At 46.4% G+C, this 22,227-nt stretch overlaps 1 protein-coding gene across 1 annotated transcript; it reads left to right on the forward strand.

The window, feature by feature from the left end:
* Positions 1 to 255: 255 nt before the first annotated feature.
* rab11fip5b (RAB11 family interacting protein 5b (class I)) lies at positions 256 to 15,873 on the forward strand. The gene is made up of 6 exons (XM_086132975.1): positions 256 to 812; positions 4,960 to 5,489; positions 6,464 to 7,046; positions 7,477 to 9,645; positions 13,115 to 13,244; positions 13,894 to 15,873. Exons 1-6 carry the CDS (start codon positions 418 to 420, stop codon positions 14,152 to 14,154), a joined length of 4,068 nt encoding a protein of 1,355 aa, XP_085989101.1. The 5' UTR covers positions 256 to 417; the 3' UTR covers positions 14,155 to 15,873.
* Positions 15,874 to 22,227: the final 6,354 nt, after the last annotated feature.

Below are 22,227 nucleotides of genomic sequence, written 5' to 3' on the forward strand. Positions count from 1 at the left end.
CATCGCCCGATTCGTTTGTTTCTCTCTTTTATGGCATGTTGTTGTTGCATCGTCATGACCGCGACGCGATGATGGAGCCGCACATAGGTCGCACGTGGTCTTCATAGAAATGATTTTTTTCCGGCCCTTTTTCAATGGTGATCATGTGACCGTGATGGTTCCGCCCAGAACAACTTCAGCATGTGTTGACATTCCGGTACAGTACAGTGCCATTTTATTTTAGGGGTTGGGGGGGGGGGGCGGATTTATGGGTGGCTAATTCTTCTGCAGCTTTAACAGATCTGCGCCGTTTCTTTCTTCAGCGCGGCGTGTTTGGCTGGCCTGCCAGTATTGTTCCGGGATGGACGTGTCGTGCACACTGGCCGGTCCGAACCACCGCGCATTCTGACAAGTGACACCCCAAAGCAGCGGTCCAAGATGATGTCGCTCATCGACCTGAACGACGAGCAGCGGTGGGTGCCCACGCACGTCAATGTCACCGTGCTCTGCGCCAGGGGACTGCGGACGAAGAGTAAGCATGGCAGCCGCTACCTGTACGCGGTGGTCCAGGTGGGCAAGGACAAATACACTACGGGCCTTGTTGACAAGGCCGAGGTACCCGTGTGGTCCGAGGAGTGCTGCTTTGAGCTCCTCCCGGGCATCCTGGAGGAGGAGGTTGGAGGTGGAGCCGGCCGAGGAGCCTACCCTTCCGGCAGCGCCGACCTGGTGCTCACCGTCATGCACAGAGTCCTGATTGGACTCGATGTGTTTCTGGGCCAGACAGTCATCCCGCTGGATCGCTTGTTTCGGGAAGGCGCGTGCCCCAGAGACCAGTAAGTGTTTAAACAGTGTCACGTGGTTTCCTGCTAAAAGGCCCCTTGATGAAGATCCTGCTCACTTGTAGCTTCACGCTCACAATGTGATATTTGGCAGCCCTTATACGACAGGCGTCAAACTCAAGGCCCGGTGGCCAGATACGGCCCGCCACATCATTTTACGTGGCCCGCGAAAGCAAATCATGTGTGTCAAGCTGCATGTTCCTTGCCAAAATTTGTACCGAAATGTCACATTCTCATGTGCAATGAATAACATTGAGATTTTGCAGTAATGTTGTTACCCTGTTTACACTCACTTGAACAATAATTAAGCAAACTATTATAATTGACTGATTTCAAAAGGAGTGATCCATCAATTTGTTGTGGACAAGTAATAATACGATGAGACAATTCAACATTGATAACGGCCCTCCGAGGGAAAGACGTAGCTCCAAATTGGCCCGTGACAGAAATGAGTTTGACACCCCTGCCTTACACCAAAGGTCAACGATCTTTGAGAGCTACTTTTTTTGCACGGATTAATGGGAAGAGCTATGTGAAGAACCCGATCATGGCGATGATTATGATTTCACAATAATGATCTACAATGATATAAAAAGGTAGAAAATGGGTATGGGTTAGTACCGATACCACACTCACACATCCCTATTTTAGACCATAAAATTAAGATGGTTTTGGCCCATACCGATATTGTATCAATATCGGGCTGATAATTTCCTTATTTTATGGGAGGGATGCCCACCAAGCTCCAGGAAAGACAAAATCCCGTTGCCGTGCCTAAAGTTAACTACAACTGAGCAGTACTCAGGCAATAATTCTTAATCATACCACAAGAGGGAGCCTGCATACTACACTTTGAGAATCACGTTTTCAAGAACATTTTCCGATATTTGATAAACGGTGTTTAACAAAGTGGGCAGAAGTGGTTGGCACACCTGCCTCACAAACAGGCCATCAGGGTTCAATTATTGATTGAAACTGTGGAATTTTTGATGGTCTCTCCACACTTGGGTTGGTTTTCTCTCAAATAGTCCGGCTTTCTCACGCATTCTAAAAACATGTTTCCTAGGTTCAATTACAACTCAAAATTGCCCATCGGTGTGAGTGTTAAAAGGTTGTCAGTATGCAGGGATGTGCAAAGGGTGAGTCAACGGGGTGGGGTCTCCGGGTGGCCTCACTTGGGTTTCAGTGCCTTGCTCATGAATCGGTCAGCACGTCTCACAGCAACAAAATCCCGATTTTCATTTTTGTTCTGTATCGGGTCAACTTTTCTTTTTTCTTTGGAGCTCTTCAACTGCTCGGTTGGATAATTTCAAGCAAGTTACAGACTGAGTTACGGTTAACCACCCTTCATCCACTCAGTCGTCCTGTGGGATATTTTCAAATCTCCACAAAGAAAGACGGCTTTAACCCTACCTCGAGGGTTACAATAGCTCAACACATTGGTGGCTCGAACAAAGCTTCTATTTTTTTTTTTTTGTAACCTTGACACTTGACTTTTACTGCTCGGTAATGTATCCATGAATCATGGCCCTTTGGAAAAGGCGCTAGCGTCACCTCTGAGTTAGTAATTTGTCCTTTTTACCTTGCTGTCAATTGTCGGGACAGAAACGGACACTTATTGCACCGCTGTCTCTGACACTGCAGGTCGTAAACCTCCGAACAATAGCAACGAAGGGAGATTCATCAGTGGATTGTCCTTGGCCTTTGTAGGCCCTAAGTACTAACTCAAGAGTTAGTCCCCATTTGTTTGCACACAATGATGCCTTGATATTTTCCACCTAAGTGATATAGTACCGCTGTTGACAGTACTGTATCCCTTTATGACCAGTTGCACAATCCACAAAGCTCATGTTATTATTGCAGAGCTGTACAACTTAACTGCTTCATAACTGGTAGCCGTTTGTCATGTTGTTGAAATAGGTGACCAACATTTTTTTTAAACACCCCAGAGTGGGTTGAGTGCCGAAGATGATCGTGAAGAAGACAGATTTTCAGTTTGTGTTCAGATTCTGATGTAGGAGGTGGTGGAGTGAAGAGTAAGCCTAACACATTCGGATCAAATTCCTCATAGCTTCCTTAACTGCCTTGAGAGCGTTTTAGGCCAGGGACATCGTGTAACATTTCATGACAAACAATTTTCATATCTCAGCCACGCAAGCATGGACCATAACGCTCAAACGTTTTTCAGTTGGTCAAATTATGTGACTTCTAAACTGACTTCACGAATGAAGTAAATGTGTCAAAACTTTCAAATACTTTCTCTAATCTCTCTTTTGGAGGAATAGTGTTTTGGGACAGGTGACGTAACAACACTGGTGTGATGTGAAACGTTTCCACCATCGCAGCACATCTGGCTTCAATTGCGGCTCCACCGCTCGCTCCTCACTAGTGTCCGCAGATGCTACGGAACATGCGCTCGGAATTCCTGCGCGTCAGAAAAACATGTTCACTTGCGGACTCCAACGATTTAAGAGGCAGGGCGAGCAATGCCATTGGTCTACATGCTTCATATTCTCATCTAAATTTTAAAGTGCAGTCATGGCCTCAGATATCGGGTGATGCTGTGACGCTTGTAAAGTTTTTGTTTGTCAAAGTCGGCGGTCACACTCTGAGCACAAGCTCTCCAGCAATATTGGCGGATTATGTAATACACCGGCGGCATTGCCAAAAGGAAATCAATCTTTTTGTTGTTGTTCATTTTGTTCTGGTGCTAAATGTGAAATGGGTAAGAAACGTTTATTTATGATGTATGGTGCATGATGTGTGCACGCTTTGTGGAAATGTCCAAAACTTCCAAAGCAAAATGTAAAAGTACAACATTGTACAAAAGTGAAAACAAGCTGTGTTGTTTTGAATGACTTTTTTAAATGCAGCCATTCTCTGTGGATCATCAAAAGGTCTTAGATTTGTACCAATAACAGTACGGCAACATTTCTTACCATTTTAAAGTATTCTGATGGAATATTGAGACCAAAATGCCCTTTTCCTATTTAATGAACAAGGGAAATGGGACAGATACAGTTCGCAGGGCTAACAGAAAATATATGATACAATTTCAAGAACTTTTCAGAGGGGGGACACATGGGCCCAATGAAGGTAGATGTGAGGATGCATTCATTTATCGGTTTCATAGAAACTGTCTACTGGCACCAGAATCCCAATGACACCCGCTACCTATTAAATATAGTACTACTAAATCATCTTCTGGGCGGCTTGGTGGTCCAGTAGTTAGCGCGTCGACCTCACAGTGCAGAGGTCACGGGTTCGATCCCATCTCCGGCCTCCCTGTGTGGCGTTTGCATGTTCTCCCCGGGCCTGCGTGGGGTTTCTCCGGGTACTCCGGTTTCCTCCCACATTCCAAAAACATGCACGGCAGGCTGATTGAACACTCCAAATTGTCCCTAGGTGTGAGTGTGAGCGCGGATGGATGTCCGTCTCTGTGTGCCAGGCGATTGGCTGGCAACCGGTTCAGGGTGTCCCCCGCCTACTGCCCGAAGACAGCTGGGATAGGCTCCAGCTCCCCCCGCGACCCTTGTGAGGATAAAGCGGTTCAGCAAATGGATGGATGGATAAATCATCTTGGACTGTCCGGTTAGAAGTTATAATTAGTTACTTAGTGGCATGTACCTATCGATCAAAGCTAATCTATCCCAAGTCAGGTCCTCGAGAGCACCTATCCAGCCTGTTTTAGGTGTCTTCGTCCTCCAGCATGCCTGATTCAAATGATCAGCTCCTCAGCAAGCTTTGCAGAAGCCTGATTATGATCCTGATCTAAAACAGGCTTCATAGGGCTCTCGAGGACATGACTTAGGTAGCCCTGGTTTTGGACTAAACTCCTTAGGGCTCCTTTAAACTCAATTTTAAAGGACATCATTTTTAACAGTAGTTGCCTTTGTTGGAATAGTTTGGGGGATCCAATTTTCTGTTCCCAGCGCACAAAGGAGAAACCAAAAAGAGGAACCTTGAGCCTTGATCAAGCCATGCTTGGCTCATCAAACACCTGTAACGTCAGAAATGAACACATCTTGTCGCAGGTCTTCCCAGAAGAGTGGAAGCTGTTCGATTTATCATGCTATAAATGTGGATGAGATGATGAAGATGCAGCAAAAGTGTCACTGTGTCCTCTGTCTGATGACCCCAGGTGGTTCAAGCTGCACTCGAAGGCGGGCCGAAAGGCGAAGGAGCGTGGCGAATTGCAACTGACGGTGCAGTTCACCCGCAATAACATGACGGCCAGCATGTTTGACCTCACCGCCAAGGACGGGCGTCGCTCCGCTTTCGGCAAACTCAAGGATCGCGTGACGGGGAGGAAGCGCCCCGACGTGGAGTCGTCCTCGGCCATCGTGCCAGGCCGCTATGCCGCCCTGTCGACGACCCCGGGGCAGTCGTTAGGCGACGAAAGTGGGGGCGCCGCCCATGGGCAAGACGTGGAGGCAACGGAGGAAAAGAGGAGCGTGATGAAAGATTTCTTCAAAGGGAAACTGAGAAAGTCGTCTGACACCAGGTCGTGTTCGTCGCTGGCCTCCGAGAGTAGCACCTCCTCCATGGCAAGCGACACCCCAGGTCCTCCGCCCGCTCTCGGCCTGCTCTCGGATCTCCCCAGCTCACCCATCTATACCACCGTCACACGAGTGGACCCCCACTATGGAGACAGAGATCTGACAACAACAGGTAGCGTGTGACATTTTCTGACATAAAATCGGCATACTGGTTATCGCGAAGGAAGCCTTTTGCAAACCTTGTATGCCACGCACCCCCTTCAAAATTCTGACACACCTCTCCACACGCACCCTGTAAAATATTTCAAAAATTAGCTCACACTCGGGTAACACATTCGAGGTTCGGGGTTCAAGTCTAGTCTCCTGCATTCCTGGTGGGAATTTTTTATTGGGTGGGAAAATTGGAACTACTACAGTTAGTTTCATGAAATTTTTTCATTTTCAGTCAAAAGTTAACATTTCTAGAAAAATATTCTGTATTGTGCACACGAGACGGCTATTACACTTTTCTTGAGCACCTCCTTTGGGGAATCTCATACAGCAACAAGTCAATCTGGATTTTTATTTATTTTGGTGTATCCAATAAATCTTCAATATTAAATATATATCAAGTAATTATTAAAAGTATCTGCCATTGGCTGGCAACCAGTTTAGTCGGGACCCGTCTACTGCCCGAAGACAGCTGGGATAGACTCAAGCACGCGCGTGACCCTTTTGAGGATAAGCAGATTAGAAAATGGATGGATGGATGGATGGATATTAAAAGTGTGTTGTGGTTGTCTTTTGATTTGATAGATGTAGTTGTTTCCTTATTTTTAGCTGTTTTGCCTCAAAAGCTAGCGTGCTTGGCTAACTTCAAACATTAGTGACTAGCACAGAAAGGCATAAGCGTGGAACAGATAGGCAAACTTCTTAAAAGCATGCCTTGTTTTGCTCAATTTGATTTGACAATTATCTGTTCACTGTTTATTTGGCTTATTTTCTTACAACGATTAGCATGTAGCATAGGTCTTCTTAACCCATTCAAGTTTTGAGGAAGCGGCACAAGCAACACACCACAATAATAAAAATGGTCTCTCCAAATCTATATAAAGTCTAAAAATGGTCCGCGTTATTGTAAATCCACATTTGTTCCCCTCTCCGCAGTGCTCACCAGTCGGAACGCCGCGAACATTCTGACACACAAACGAGCCTTCAGCGATGAAGCTAGTAAAATAACAGAGTCTGACCCTCGGACAAATCCCAACATGGAGTCTGTCAAATGCCAGCAGAGCATTAGTCAGTCCAAATCTTCCATGTGCATAAATGGCAGCCATGTGTATGACTCTGAGCCGTCGATCCCAAAGAGCGCCGGAGCCCTGCCATCCAAATTGGTCTTGTTGGAGAAATGCTCCCCACTGTCCCGTTCCCTACAGAATCTCACCAAGCGAAGCGAGGACAAAGGTACTTTGGCAGAGGGGCGACGCTGGTCCTTTGACAAGACGAAGAAAGAGGGAAAGGAGGAAGAAAAGGAAACTCCACCAGCAGAGACGAGAGGACATCCTGAGCAGGCGGCAAAGCCCTCTGCTGCTGATTCTTCCGACAAAGGGTGGAAGCTGAGAAAGACCTTATTCTCTGCAGGTAGGAGTGATTCTGTACCAGCAAAGCCAGACAGTAGCCAGGCCGCTTGCACCTCTGAAGGGAGGCTGAGAGGCTGGTTCAGCTCCACAGACTCCCAAAACAAACCAAGGTGAGTCAACAGGGGACGTCTGGTTTCCCATCATCGCGTTATTTGCAAGCCTCTGGCTTGCCCCTGTTCACTTGGTGTCATGTGGCTTGAGTTGTACATCGTTTGAAAACAGGACTAAGGCCGCTCGTGCTTCTCTCCATTTCAAGATGATCACCATTATTTTCACCTGCACCCATATTGATTAAGCTTGAGCAAATGGCTACGGTTGATGTTTTCTTTATGCTTGATTCTTTTGCAAGTTTACTTTGCTTCTTTTGAGTTTAATTTCACACCTCGCTCATCGTTATCGTAATGTTATCACTTAAAAGTCTCTTAAGTCCCACTTAGGTGTGGAATATCAGCTAATACAGTATATTGGTGACTGTATGTGTGAGAAAGATGGTTGGGAATCTTAACTAAGAGGACCACTGTGCCCTCTTTTCCTCTACAGGCTGGAAGTTTCTCCTAAGCTAGAAAGCACCACACCTCCCATCCCCCCTCACGTTTCTGTAGGCTCTCACGGTTCCCCCTCCACAGACTCCCTCCCCATTGACCAAAATCACACACATCCCATTACCCCTCCACCCACCCCCATTTCCCCCTCCAACCCCTTCTTTGAAGAGCTCCAGAGGTCCCCTCTATCGACACATAGCTCCTCAACCTTCCTTTACTCTTCTCAGCACTCCGGTCAGGGAACAACCAGTCCTTCTCAAAGCGCTGCCAGTATACCTTCCATCAAGAGGGAGCGTCCTCGGCCTGTCGCTAGACAGGTATCGCTCCCTGAGTTTTTACCGGAAACTTCCAAACGTTCAAGTAGTCGCCCCATGATGATGAGCAGACAGGACTGGGAAGACTCATTTGACATGTTTGCTTCAAACAGGCTCAACTCACCCAATGGAAATCCCACTCATATGCAGCTGGAAAGTACCCTAGCATCCAGCCAGAGGTGCAGTTATCATGAAGCAAATTTAAATCCCGGATATCTCTTAAAAGAGCGACAAAGATCCCGGGAGGAGCCTCCACCGTTACCGCCAAGGAGACCGGTAAGAACTTTGACGAATGAAATATACTCTGATGGCTGGCTCCACAGAGGCCAAGAGCTGGCAGTCCATAAAGAAGCATCCCTCCTCTCCCAGACTGGAGTGGCCTCACTACAGTATGGAAGAGAGTCAGAATGTAAACGACCAGCATCAAGTGTATCACCAGACAGCGAGACTTCGGATTCCCTTAACGTTAAGTCTAGACTTTACGGGATCATCCCTTCCCCGGGATTTATGTCCGAAGAGACTCTCAAAAAGTATGAACCCTTGGAAGATACCGAGGACTTCTGGGGGGGGATGCTGTTTGAACAGGACTTGTATGGGCGGGTTTGCAGGGGAAACGTTAGACAAGCCACTTTACATGTTAATAACAACACAGGGCTTGGGAATGTTCAAGAGTGCGAGACTTCTGTTGTTGACCTTTTGAAAAAGTCACACAATTCCCTCTCAATGTCCGAGTTAAAGACCGGTCGGACTCCCGCTCTGTTAGAATCGACAGAATCTTCTACCGTGAGTCCAACCACGGGCATGAACAATAACGTGACTTTCTCGTTAACCTTGGGAGATCTGAACATGAATGTGAGCAATTCAGATTTCAGCTTTATAGATTCTGATGGATCTTCCCAGTCAGAGGCAGTTGATGATGTCAAAGGTCTCAGCAGCTTAAGTAGGATCGGTCCTCAGCCGTCAACAGATTCTAAAACAGCTATTTATCACGAGCTGGTTTCACATAAAGACGCTAACACACTTAAAGACACAGAAAAGGACTCATTTTTAGAAAGAACTATGTTGTCCAATAAAACGTGCAACCAAGATTTTCCATTTGAGGCCAACAACGAAAGCATCGGTGAAACTCGGGAGCAAGCTGAAGCGAATCAATCTGATCTCGGGATTGAGCCCCGTGAGGATAAAAAGAGACACGATGATGCTTTAAAAGAGATAAAAATTGACTGTGATGATAATGGGAACCCTGACAGAGAATTGTTTCCACGGGTGGCTAGCGCACGTGTTCGACCCAAAGGAATTTCAAGACTGAACAGCACTGACAGTCCAAGCCGGGTTGATCTTGGTCAACACTCTTCTATCATCAATGAAGGTCCGTCGTCTTATCAACCAAACAAACCAGCTCCATCATCCGATTTGGCATCGGATAGCAATGAAGACAACGTCTCGGACTCTAATTGCTCTTTGAACAACCGGTCACCAATACCTTTGAACGACACGTTCCTTCTTTTAGGGGATTATATGACACAAAACCCCTCTGAGATTACTTTTGAAGTCCTTCATGCCAAAGTCGCCCCTCATTTGAGAAGTCCTCGAAAGTCGAAGCAGCAATCTTCTCTCACGGCCGCTGACCTCCCCATTCCCCCTTTCTGTTGCCCCGTCACATGCTCCTCAAGCACGGGGTTGCAAAGCACTGAAACCAGTAGGTCTCTGATTGTGGCCCCCTACATGACTACCTCCTCCTCCACCCCCAACTCGAGTACATTTACCATTGATCAGCCCCCGTTCGATGCATGGCACTCACTTTTGACTGAGGAGACTCGGCCAGCTTGCAACCTGCCCCACCAGGAGAGCAGGTGAGAGTCCTCACACTAGGAAATACACTCACCTCCTCCCTACACTCAGTTAAGTGTGTCGTTCTGCTCCCTGCACCCCTGCTGTTTGCCTGCCTGGTTTATTTGAGTTCTGCTGGTTGCTGTGCAATGCTCTTCACATTTATGTTGTGTCATCTCATGTTTTCACTCCCTCAGGCCGCATTACACTGCAGGTCTGATTGGTCTATTCAGTTATTTTTCTTTTTTATAGTGTACACATTCTTTCATTTACAGTTAAATGACCCATAACCAATCGTGGATCTGTTTGGATTTCATGAGAACCTGAACCATTACGCATACCGAAACGGCAGCTAATGGAGCAACTCGCTAGACTACATGTTCTATTTGCTGGACCGAGTTTCCCATTTCACACGTCACACTTTTTCTGTTGCCATGTTGCCTATGTCAATTAGGTGACCAAATTAGAATTTTCAACCGTAACCCCAGTCGTTGGGCCTTTCCCCCACACAATGGACCTGATTTTCTAAGATTCCAAATAGTGGGCACAAAATTGCACGTTCTACTTCCTATTCTACTGATTGTGTGCGCTTGGCAACAAGTGTAAAAGAGGATATTGCTCTTCGGGTAGCACTGATGGGTTTCACCATTGAACATTTGGGAGAGCAGCCCGAGCACACTGTAATTAGAAGCTCTGGAATTGGAAATGCTTGTCCAAGACAAAAACAACGACAACATCCATCCATCCATTCATTTTCCGAACCGCTTGATCCTCACTAGGGTCGCGGGGGGTGCCGGAGCCTATCCCAGCTGTCTTCGGGCAGTAGGCGGGGGACACCCTGAATCGGTTGCCAGCCAATCGCAGGGCACAACGACAACAGCAAAAACATATTGCTACAGTTACAGACAAGAAAGCCATAGCTCAGATCATTTTGGGGAAGCAGCTAGTGCATAAAAGCCATATTTTGTTTGATTTAACTCGCTCCATGTGTCCATCCTGCGTAATATTGCATTTAAAATGCCCGGAAAATGGCTCAGTGAAAGGACAACACCAATTGTCACAGTGAACTGTCCCAAATGACCCCTTTGCAAGGAAATGTGGAGTTGAAAGGAGTTTTGTCATTGGTGATATGGCATGACTACTCCTTTTGACTGACTATAAATCTGTTCTAAAATAATTCATCCATCCATCCATTTTCCGAACCGCTTGATCCTCACTAGGGTCGCGGGGGGTGCTGGAGCCTATCCCAGCCGTCTTCGGGCAGTAGGCGGGGACACCCTGAATCAGATGCCACTTTTGACTGACTATAAATCTGTTCTAAAATAATTCATCCATCCATCCATTTTCCGAACCGCTTGATCCTCACTAGGGTCGCGGGGGGTGCTGGAGCCTATCCCAGCCGTCTTCGGGCAATCTGATTCAGGGTGTCCCCGCCTACTGCCCGAAGACGGCTGGGATAGGCTCCAGCACCCCCCGCGACCCTAGTGAGGATCAAGCGGTTCGGAAAATGGATGGATGGATGAATTATTTTAGAACAGATTTATAGTCTAAATCATTGCTAAATAGACAATATGTCATGATATTTTTTTGTCTCTTTGTTTCCACCTCTCATTTTGCCCGTGCAGCGCTTGTAATCACTTTGCGTTCCGGTTTGAACCTGTGAAGGGTTTGCATCTCTCAGACCACAGACGATTCTAATGATGTCTCCATGATTCTTAATACTTGGTGTACGGTACGATTCAAGAATGTTAACATTTCGATTTGGTTTTATCAATTGGGATTACAATTCGACTCAATATAGTAAGGCTGTAGCTTTTGTCATGTTTCTTGATCTGAAACAACATTAAATACCCTCAAAGCCCAAACTGTTGAAGGGAATTAAAGTCAAAGAAGCAACAAGTCATCATCAACGTCAAACCAATTTATATCTTGTGTACATCTCTCATTATAGACAATTCGATACGTATCTCGATACATGGGGTGAGCATAATTGATTCACGGATGCAACAGTTTTAAAATGTAACGATTCGACCATTTCGTCAAATCAAAACTGATTTTCCTGTTCGAGAATCGTTGTTTGTTCCACCTCAAGCACCTCCCTTTAAAATGTGCAATTTAATGACACAAAATGAGCCATCGCAATTCATCTGAGCTTTGATAAAGATGCAGTTGTGGTTGAGCCCAGTTCGTAGATCGGCTTCTACATCTGTTTATGTGAGCAATCAAGTCAACTGTGGCTAATTTAGCTATGTCTGTAATAATCGATCAAATGTAGAAGAAGCTTCTGAATGCTGCCACTAAGATGAATTAGGAGTGAAGAAGATGCTTGGTAAAATTTCATGTCTGTCTCTCGTATAGCATAAGCTGATTGAACTCGAGGAGAACACAGCAACTATGCTGACTTCATGCCTCGTACGCGGGGTGCACGAGGCATGACGTCAGCATAGTTGCTGTGTCCTCAGTAGTCTACCAGAAGTGGTTGATGTTTATTTCAGCACTTTATTTTCTCATGATGAACAGAGTTATTTCTGAAGTGCTAATTTACGGCACTGTGATTTAAGGGTCTCTTATTTATTTTTTTATTATCCAAAGCAAGCTCAGTGTTGAGTACAGTACTTGTATTGCTCAGAAAAATGTTCTTTCTGTTTTTGCTATGTTAACCTAAACACTTTTTATGGGCCTGGTGTTCTATTTTTATTTTGTAATTATTTGGAGATTTACAAAAACAAATAAAACGGTGATATTCACCCTTGTGGTCAAAACTAAAGGTTGCAGGTAGGACTTGGGACTAGTCTCAACTACAGCAGCAAATGAATGGCTAGGACTGCATCTGTTCCAGTCTGTTTACTAACAATGAAATACTTTATAATGCCAGTTTTTTTGTCTTTTGATCTACCTCAATAATGCAATGAATTAAAAGTGAAAATAGGGGTTTTCTCATCACTTTTTAGATGAGATTAATTAGATCACTTAATTACAGATCATAATTAAATAATCGCACCATTTTTTTAATCGCTTGACAGCACTATATAGTTAATCTGACTGTTAGACCTGAATGAACTCACAGCCGAATTCACTAAAGGACTGCGTGGCACTCGCAGATAAAAATGCAACTACGGATAGCATCTACAATTGATGGTGCTGTTAGCAGCCGCAGGTCATTCTTTGTGAATTCGGCCCTTAGTGTTCAGTTTTGCTTCTCTGATTATTTTCTTTCGCCAGATAAGTTGCAGTTTTTATGACTACATCGGACTGTATTTGTAGCGTTTTCTTATCGTACACTTCCAGTGACTAACATGGACAACCTACTATGTATAAAACCATGAACAGTACTGTTTTTGGTTGAAATCTGACACACATTTTTACCACTAAACCAACTGGGCTTTACATTAGAGCTAGTCATAGCAAGAACCCTCTCAACTGATTTTAAATGGTAAATGAGATGGCAGCCGGGTTCAAATGACACTGTGGTTCTCACCTCTTCACTTTCAGACCACATCCAGTCAAACCTTTAAGCCAAGCAGAGAAAAAGGAGAGCCGTTCGGTTCTGGATAAACTTAAGTCCACTATCAGCCCGGCACGCTCTGCCCAGCAGGCGGCAGTCGAGCCACTGAAAATTCAGGTAGGTGGACAACACAAAAACCAACTTCACCACTTTTGGTTATTAGGTGAAAAATCAAATTAGCCGGTAGCCTGTTTCCAATTATTGTGATAAAAAAAGAAATGCTCCACTTGGATATAAAATATTTTAGTATATTTATACTATATTAGCTGAATTAGCTTAGTGGCAGTGCAACTGCTAGCAAGGGCATAAAAATCGCAGCTAAGAGTTATTGTTTGGTGTGATGCCCAGACAGTGAAGTCATTAAAGTGTCCTAATAAATCACAGGAAGCCTCTGGGTCTGCACATTATTGCCTCAGCAAGCATTTATTAATACTTAACGCCAATCAATATGCTGTGGGACATAAAATTTTGTGATTACTTTGTTTGTATCTTATGCTCACTGCTCATTTTTTCAATTGAGCCTCATAGTGGTGTTTTTTTTTTTTAATACTTGTCTGCTTGTTCTTATTAGGGTTGTGGGCGAAGCCTACCCCAGCTCACTTTGGGCTAGTCGATCACAGGGCAGAGTGTAGAAAAAGAAAAAGTCACGTTCACACAATTTGGATTGTTCACCAAACCTTGCATGCATTATTTTGAAATGCGGGAAGATTGTTTTGACAGGACTTCCTCTCTTGTCCCCCCCGACAAATCCTCCGTCCCACCACAGGAGCCCATAGAGGACAGGTCGGCACTATACGAGCACCTCACCAACATGGAGCTCATCTCCTTGCTGCTGCAGCAGGACATGGACATGAACAAGCAGCAGGCGGCTTCAGAGCGTCAACAGGCGCAGCTGGAGAAGTGCGAGGCGGACCTGAAGAAGGTCAAGGCACAGGTCCGTGATTTGGAGGACTACATCGATAATCTGCTGCTGCGCATCATGGAGCAGACACCCACGCTTCTGCAAGTCCGCAGCAGACACAAGTGACGCTGGCGCCATGGCCTCAGTGCTGCGATGCACTGAATCTAGCCATGCCTCTTGATAAATGTTCCCGCCTGTAAAAATGAGTTCTAGGATTTAGTAGACAGAGGTCTTCCAACAACTATTACTTCCCTGTTGACAAATTATTATTACATGCATGTAAGTTAAGAACAACAAACAAATCTAAATAATACGAGAAAAACTTCAGATTCTCTTGTCGAAACATGCTTAGTAGAACAAGTTGTGGTCGTTGGATGTTGTCACATTCAAATTCTAATGTAGAAACCTCATGTCAAATAATACAGTGTAATAATTTAACAAAAGTAGGAGATCATAGGCGGCCCGGTAGTCCAGTGGTTAGCACGTCGACTTCACAGTGCAGAGGTACCGGGTTCAATTCCAGCTCCGGCCTCCCTGTGTGGAGTTTGCATGTTCTCCCCGGGCCTGCGTGGGTTTTCTCCGGGTACTCCGGTTTCCTCCCACATTCCAAAAACATGCGTGGCAGGCTGATTGAACGCTCTAAATTGTCCCTAGGTGTGAATGTGAGCGTGGATGGTTGTTCGTCTCTGTGTGCCCTGCGATTGGCTGGCAACCGATTCAGGGTGTCCCCCGCCTACTGCCCGAAGACAGCTGGGATAGGCTCCAGCACCCCCCGCGACCCTAGTGAGGATCAGGCGGTTCGGAAAATGGATGGATGGATAGGAGATCATTGATATGATTTATTCTTATGTACAGCACCTTGTTACAACTGTGGTTGTTGTGCGAGTGCTGTATAAATACAGTTGAGTTGTAAATGCAAATAAAGAAGACAAAAAAAAAAGGATGTTGCAGCACTGCAAGAATGCAGACATTAAACAATGCAGCTCCCAATTTCAAACACTCCAAATGTAAAACAAACAAACAAAAAAACTGAACATATGATGCCTCAAACCTTGGAAGTTTGGACAGGGCGTACGCACATCTTGAAGGAAAACCAAAGAGCAGGAAATTGAATTTATTGTGACAGGATTCAATAGTAACAGATTGCAATACATTTAGTTGAATAGAGTTCCATGTTTTTTTTGCAAGTTTTAAGCTTTGTAGCCAAATGCAAGAAAAGATGGTCAAAAATAAAAATGCCAATGAAAGCATTGCGTTCCACTTTCGATATTACACGATTCAAAAAAATGTTCTTTGTAAGAGGACGGTGTTTTCCAATGCTTCGGTGTTCAACTTACTATCCTAACAATATTCTTAGAGTAAAATTATTTCATGCTACTGACGAAATACCAACCATACAAGTCAAGTTTGTTTCCATATAAGACTGTTCTCATGTATAAAATATTGAACTCCAGAAGCTTCCTGCAGAGCCTCACCCAACCACAGTTATGTAAGAATAAAGTGTGACCCTTATAATCATGTGGCCTCTGTGTTGAAGTGTGCAATTACAGACTGCTGTGATACAAGGATATGACCACTAGGTAGAGTGCTTACACAAGCGTCCCCCGGTAATCAAAAAGCCATATGTGCATGCCAGTAACCGAAACGGCTTTGTTTCTCAACTCATATTGAAAAAAATACATACTGTATATATCACGAAAAACTTATTTTAGTAGTTCAAAAGCGAAACTCCTATTATGTTCTCTATAAATTCAGAATCGCCTTTATTGTCATTGTATAGAATACAACGAAATTTGGGTGCCACTCCTTAGTGCATTTCGTAAAAAATAAAATCGAATAAATGCACACTGGAATTTCATGAATTCTTTTTACACGTACTGTAATTTGGGTCATTGTTTCTTCCAGCTAATGGAAACTCTAAATTCACCATATGGAGTAGAATATTACAGAAAAACAATATCAATTAATGTTCATCAAATAAGGTTATGGCCCCATGGTGGCGTAATGAGCACTCCTGACACGGTGGAGAGGTCCCCAGTTGGCTTCTCATTGTTGACCCTTCTGTGTGTAGTTTGCAGGTTCTTACCTTGCTTGCGTATGTGTTTTTTCCCCCTCCCGGATACTCCGAACTCTGATGTACTGTAAGATACAATACAATACATGCTGATTTATATAGCGCTTTCACAACAGCGGCAGCTGTAACAAAGCGCTTAACAAAACAGTTAACATAAAGTAAGATGTATTGAAGACTCAAAATTGTTCATTGTGATTGGGTGGCAACCCGTCTACGGTATGCCCTGCCTCTCGGCCAGTCTGCTGGGCCCTAATGAGGACAATAAACTGGATGGATGCAGTGTGCAAGACACACAAATCCCACTCTAAATACCTGTCCCATAAGTTTCTATACATAGGAAAAAATTATATTTGTTTACTTTTTTATTACATAACCATGGTTATATATGGACTTTTTATGTGGACTTTTTTCAGCATTTTTTGGCCACGACATTCATCAAGGAGGAAACTCTGTGCTTGGTGCTTGCGCCTTCTCGGCGGCATGGGTATGCCAGCACTGTTTTTGCCTGGGAGGAATTTCGGCGCCATTTGACTGTCATTGCTGGACAGTCCCGGAGTGCTTGTGTCTTGCGCCTGTTATGGGCAGCATTTTTCACAGCCCCACTTTGTTCAGCGGAGAGATCGGTGCTGTTGAACGGCCTGCGGCTGGATGGATGTAAGGCTTGAGGAGCCGACGATGAGAAGAAAGGAGCGTTAGCGCGGAGCGCCGATGCGGATGTGGAACTGGGAGTCGCGGCTTGGAATTGATGTGGATTTACATGGGACAGGAGATGTGAGCCAATCTCTTTTTCGTCAATGGACGCTACAGCTTCGTGTTTGCTTTCAAAACTTAGCTTGTAGCAGACGTGTGCACATTTTCAGCATGACGTCTCTGATCCACTGGTGAAAGGACACTTTGATCCTCTCCTCTTTCTTCTATTACTGCTTCAGAGAACAAAGTGTATGCTGAAAAGTGGTGAAGATTGCACGACTGTCTGTGTCCTATGTGTTGTGTTATTTTGACTTCAAAATGGCGCCGCGTGAGTGGCTGCCTTTCCAGCAGCTCCTATATTTTGTTGTTCTACTTCTTCCTTTCATAACTTTGCTGCTGTGAATCTGGAATTTCTCCATTGCGAGACTAATAAAGGTTTTCTTATCTTCTTTCTTATCTTATATAACTACCATTGTTCTGAGAGCCCTGGAGGTGGGGCTCGTTGGCGAGCGCCTGGTGGCCGGGCCTACACCCATGGGGCCCGGCCGGGCTCAGCCCGAAGAGGCAATGTGGGTCCCCCTTCTCATGGTCTCACCACCCATGGGAGGGGCAAAAGGGGTCGGGTGCAATGTGAGCTGGGCGGCAGCCAAAGGCGGGGACCCTGGCGGTCCAATCCTCGGCTGCAAAAGCTAGCTCTTGGGTCATGGAATGTCACCTCTCTGGCAGGGAAGGAGCCCGAGCTGATGTGCGAGACAGAGAAGTTCCGACTGGATATAGTCGGACTTGCCTCCACACACCCTGGGTTCTGGTACCAGTTCTCTCGAGAGGGGTTGGACTCTCTTCCACTCTGGAGTTGCTCACGGTGAGAGGCGCAGAGCAGGTGTGGGCATACTCATTGCCCCCCGGCTCAGTGCCTGTACATTGGGGTTCACACCGGTAGACGAGAGGGTTGCCTCCCTCCACCTTTGGGTGGCGGGACGGGTACTGACTGTTGTTTGTGCATATGCACCAAACAGCAGCTCAGCGTACCAACCCTTTTTGGAGTCCTTGGAGGGTGTGCTGGAGAGTACTCCTGCTGGGGACTCCCTTGTTCTGCTGGGGGACTTCAATGCTCACGTGGGCAATGACAGTGAGACCTGGAGGGGCGTGATTGGGAGGAACGGCCCCCCCGATCAGAACTCGAGTGGTGTTTTGTTATTGGACTTCTGTGCTCGTCACGGATTGTCCATAACGAACACCTTGTTCAAACATAAGGGTGTCCATATGTGCACTTGGCACCAGGACACCCTAGGCCGCAGTTCGATGATCGACTTTGTGGTTGTATCATCGGATTTGCGGCCGCATGTTCTGGACACTCGGGTGAAGAGAGGGGCGGAGCTGTCAACTGATCACCACCTGGTGGTGAGTAGGCTCCGTTGGTGGGGGAAGATGCCGGTCCGTCCTGGCAGACCCAAACGTATTGTGAGGGTTTGTTGGGAGCATCTGGCGGAATCCCCTGTCAGAAAGAGTTTCAACTCCCACCTCCGGCAGAGCTTTTCCCATGTCCCAGGAGATGCGGGGGACATTGAGTCCGAATGGACCATGTTCCGTGCCTCTATTGTTGAGGCGGCCAATCTGAGTTGTGGACGTAAGGTGGGTGGTGCCTGTCGTGGCGGCAACCCCCGTACTCACTGGTGGACACCAGCAGTAAGGGATGCCGTCAAGCTGAAGAAGGAGTCCTATCGGGCCTTTATGGCCTGTGGGACCCCAGAGGCAGCTGACAGGTATCGACTGGCCAAGCGGAACGCAGCTTTGGTGGTCGCCGAGGCAAAAACCCGGGCGTGGGAAGAGTTCGGTGAGGCCATGGAATCCGACTTCCGGACGGCTTCGAGGAAATTCTGGATCACCATCCGACGTCTCAGGAGGGGGAAGCAGTGCACCACTAACACTGTGTACAGTGGGGATGGGGCGCTGCTGACTTCGACTCGGGACGTTGTGAACCGGTGGGCAGAGTACTTCGAAGACCTCCTCAACTCCACCAACACGCCTTCCTCAGAGGAAGCAGAGTCTGAGGACCCTGAGGTGGGCTCTCCTATCTCTGTGGTTGAAGTCACCGAGGTGGTTAAAAAGCTCCTCGTGGCAAGGCCCCAGGGGTGGATGAGATCCGCCCGGAGTTCCTCAAGGCTCTGGATGCTGTGGGGCTGTCCTGGTTGACACGCCTCTGCAGCATCGCGTGGTCATTGGGTAGAGTGCCTCTGGAGTGGCAGACCGGGGTGGTGGTCCCTCTTTTCAAAAAGGGGGACCGGAGGGTGTGTTCCAACTACAGAGGGATCACACTCCTCAGCCTCCCTGGTAAGGTCTACTCAGGGGTGCTGGAGAGGAGGGTCTGTCAGGAAGTCGAGCCTCAGATTGAGGAGGAGCAGTGTGGTTTTCGTCCCGGCCGTGGAACTGTGGACCAGCTCTACACCCTTAGCATGGTCCTCGAGGGTACGTGGGAACTTGCCCAACCAGTCTACATGTCTTTTGTGGACTTGGAGAAGGCGTTTGACCGTGTCCCTCGGGGAGTTCTGTGGGGGGTGCTTCGGGGGTATGGTGTACCGAGCCCCCTGATACGGGCTGTTCGGTCCCTATACTGCCGATGTCAGAGTTTGGTTCGCATTGCCGGCAATAAGTCGGAATCGTTTCCAGTGAGGGTAGGACTCCGCCAAGGCTGCCCTTTGTCGCCGATTCTGTTCATAACCTTTATGGACAGAATTTCTAGGCGCAGCCGAAGCGTTGAGGGGGTCCGTTTTGGTGGCCTCAGTATTGCATCTCTGCTTTTTGCAGATGATGTGGTACTGTTGGCTCCTTCAAGCAGGGCTCTCCAACTCTCACTGGAGCGTTTCGCAGGCGAGTGCGAAGCGGTTGGGATGAAAATCAGCACCTCCAAATCTGAAACCATGGTCCTCAGTCGGAAAAGGGTGGAGTGCCCTCTCCGGGTCGGGGAGGAGATCTTGCCCCAAGTGGAGGAGTTTAAGTATCTTGGGGTCTTGTTCACGAGTGAGGGCAGGAGGGAGCGAGAGATTGACAGGCAGATCGGTGCAGCGTCTGCTGTGATGCGGACGTTGTATCGGTCTGTCGTGGTAAAGAAGGAGCTGAGCCAAAGGGCGAAGCTCTCAATTTACCGGTCGATCTATGTCCCAACCCTCATCTATGGTCACGAGCTATGGGTCGTGACCGAAAGAACGAGATCCCGGATACAAGCGGCCGAAATGTGTTTTCCCCGCAGGGTGTCCGGGCTCTCCCTTAGAGATAAGGTGAGAAGCTCGGTCATCCGGGAGGGGCTCAGCGTAGAGCCGCTTCTCCTCCACATCTAGAGGAGCCAGATGAGGTGGCTCGGGCATCTGATTCGGATGCCTCCTAGACGCCTCCCTGGTGAGGTGTTCCGGGCATGTCCCGCTGGCAGGAGACCCCGCGGATGACCCAGGACACGCTGGAGAGACTATGTCACCCAGCTGGCTTGGGAACGACTCGGGATCCGCCAGAAAGAGCTCAAAGAAGTGGCTGGGGAGAGGGAAGTCTGGGCTTCCCTCCTAAGCCGCTGTCCCCGCGACCCAACCCCGGATAAGCGGTGGAAAATGGATGGATGGATGGATGGATGTTCTGAGAGCACATTTGATTGCATTTCCTTCACTATTGAAGAACGTGTATTCGCACAGCTGGAGTTTTGCTTGTAATGGTAATATGTTCCTTGAGATAATTTATGTTCTGTATCTTCAATCATAGCTTTTTGGTTTCTATTGAAACCATGCAGTATAAATGTGCTCTTTATGTTGTATTGTTTTTAAAAAATATATATATATTTGTTCAAAGCAGTGACCACAAATTCTGATTCTAAGAATACAATAGATGGTGAAGAAGCTAACATGCTCTTGGCAATTTAAAAAACCCGCAGACTAAAAAAGACATAAAATGTGGATAATATATGAATGGTGTGTGATGCGTTATATAGTCATGGATTTCCTTTTTTACTGATGGTGCAGGTTCAATTCATAGCCAGTGGCAAAATATTCAGCCACAGCCACAGGAATGAGACTACACTAAGGCTAATGGGGGCCCATGGCCCCATCAGAAATCTCCATACATCCTCTTAAGCACCCCAAAATTTTATATGATTTTCTAAAATATATTGATGGATTATTTTCTCACCCTGCCGACTGCCCAAATACTGTTGGCAGGGTGAGATAGGGATAGGTAGGCTCCAGCACGCCTGAGATCCTTGTGAGGATGAACAGATTAGAAAAGTAGATCGATTATTTGCTCAGCCGCTGACCCTCCACCCCCACACCCTCCCTGAATCAGTCAAGCCCCCTTTCACCTCAAGAAAGAAAAGATCCTGAAGCCACGCCTGCCTGCCAGTCCCAAGCTTGAGTAAAGTATGGTTGGGTTATGTCAGCAAGGGCATTCGGCATAAAAACTGCCAAACAAATCATGCGTCATTCACTGTCGTGATTCCAGATGGGACAAGCAAAAGATCATCACAACAGCAAATGAAGACTTTAATTTTTAGGCATTCTGTATAATTTTAGGGCGACATGGTGTTCGGCTGGTTAGCACGTCCACCTCAGAGCGTGAGGTGCAGGGTTCTATTCCGGCCTTCCTTTGTGGAGTTTGCATGTTCTTCCCATGCCTGCGTGGGCTTTGTCCGGGTACTCCTGTTTCCCCCCACATGCCAAAAACATGTATGGCAGGTTAATGGACCACTCTAAATTGTCCCTAGGCATTATTGCGAGCACGAATGTTTGTTTGTCTATGTGCTCTGCGATTGACTCGCAAACAATTCAGGGTGCACCCCACATTCTGCCCAAAACCTGCTGGCATAGGCTCCGGCACGCCCACGATTCTTGTTTGGATTAGAGCATTAGAAAATGGATGGATGGATATATCTCTGAACTGTATGTTAGATCCCGAGTGATATGGATTTTTTTTTTAGGGCCAATGCCAATTCTTGAATTTGGCAGAAAACAATTGGATGTATAATTGTAAGTTTTCATGCTGTGCGTATTGTAAGATGACATGAAGGCTGCCACACATTTGATTCATTTTCAATTTTTTTGGTTTGATTTTTAGTTATTATAATTTGATGTGTTTTAATGTCATAATTTTGCTTTAATTTTAATGCATTTCATTATAGGATCATTTACGATAAATAGTCGTTATTACTTCTACATTATGTTACATTTACTTGATATGAAGAATTCATATTGACCTCCCTGCCCTTTTTTCCCCTTTATTATGAGCCACATTGTTTGGTGATATGATTATATGTCTCCCGGCTCTTCGTCAAATGTTAACAGAGCAGCACGATCGATCGCTCCAGTTATGCTGCCTGTCATCGATCCGTTAAGAGGCGTAGTAACGCTCTGTTGCTATCTGGCGACAGTGGGCGGGAAAGGACTACATTTCCCAGCAGGCTT

The sequence above is a fragment of the Hippocampus guttulatus genome, chromosome 2, assembly GCF_054856545.1.
Source record: "Hippocampus guttulatus isolate MCC_2025c chromosome 2, RoL_Hgut_1.0, whole genome shotgun sequence".
In the NCBI taxonomy this organism is placed as follows: Eukaryota; Metazoa; Chordata; class Actinopteri; order Syngnathiformes; family Syngnathidae; genus Hippocampus; species Hippocampus guttulatus.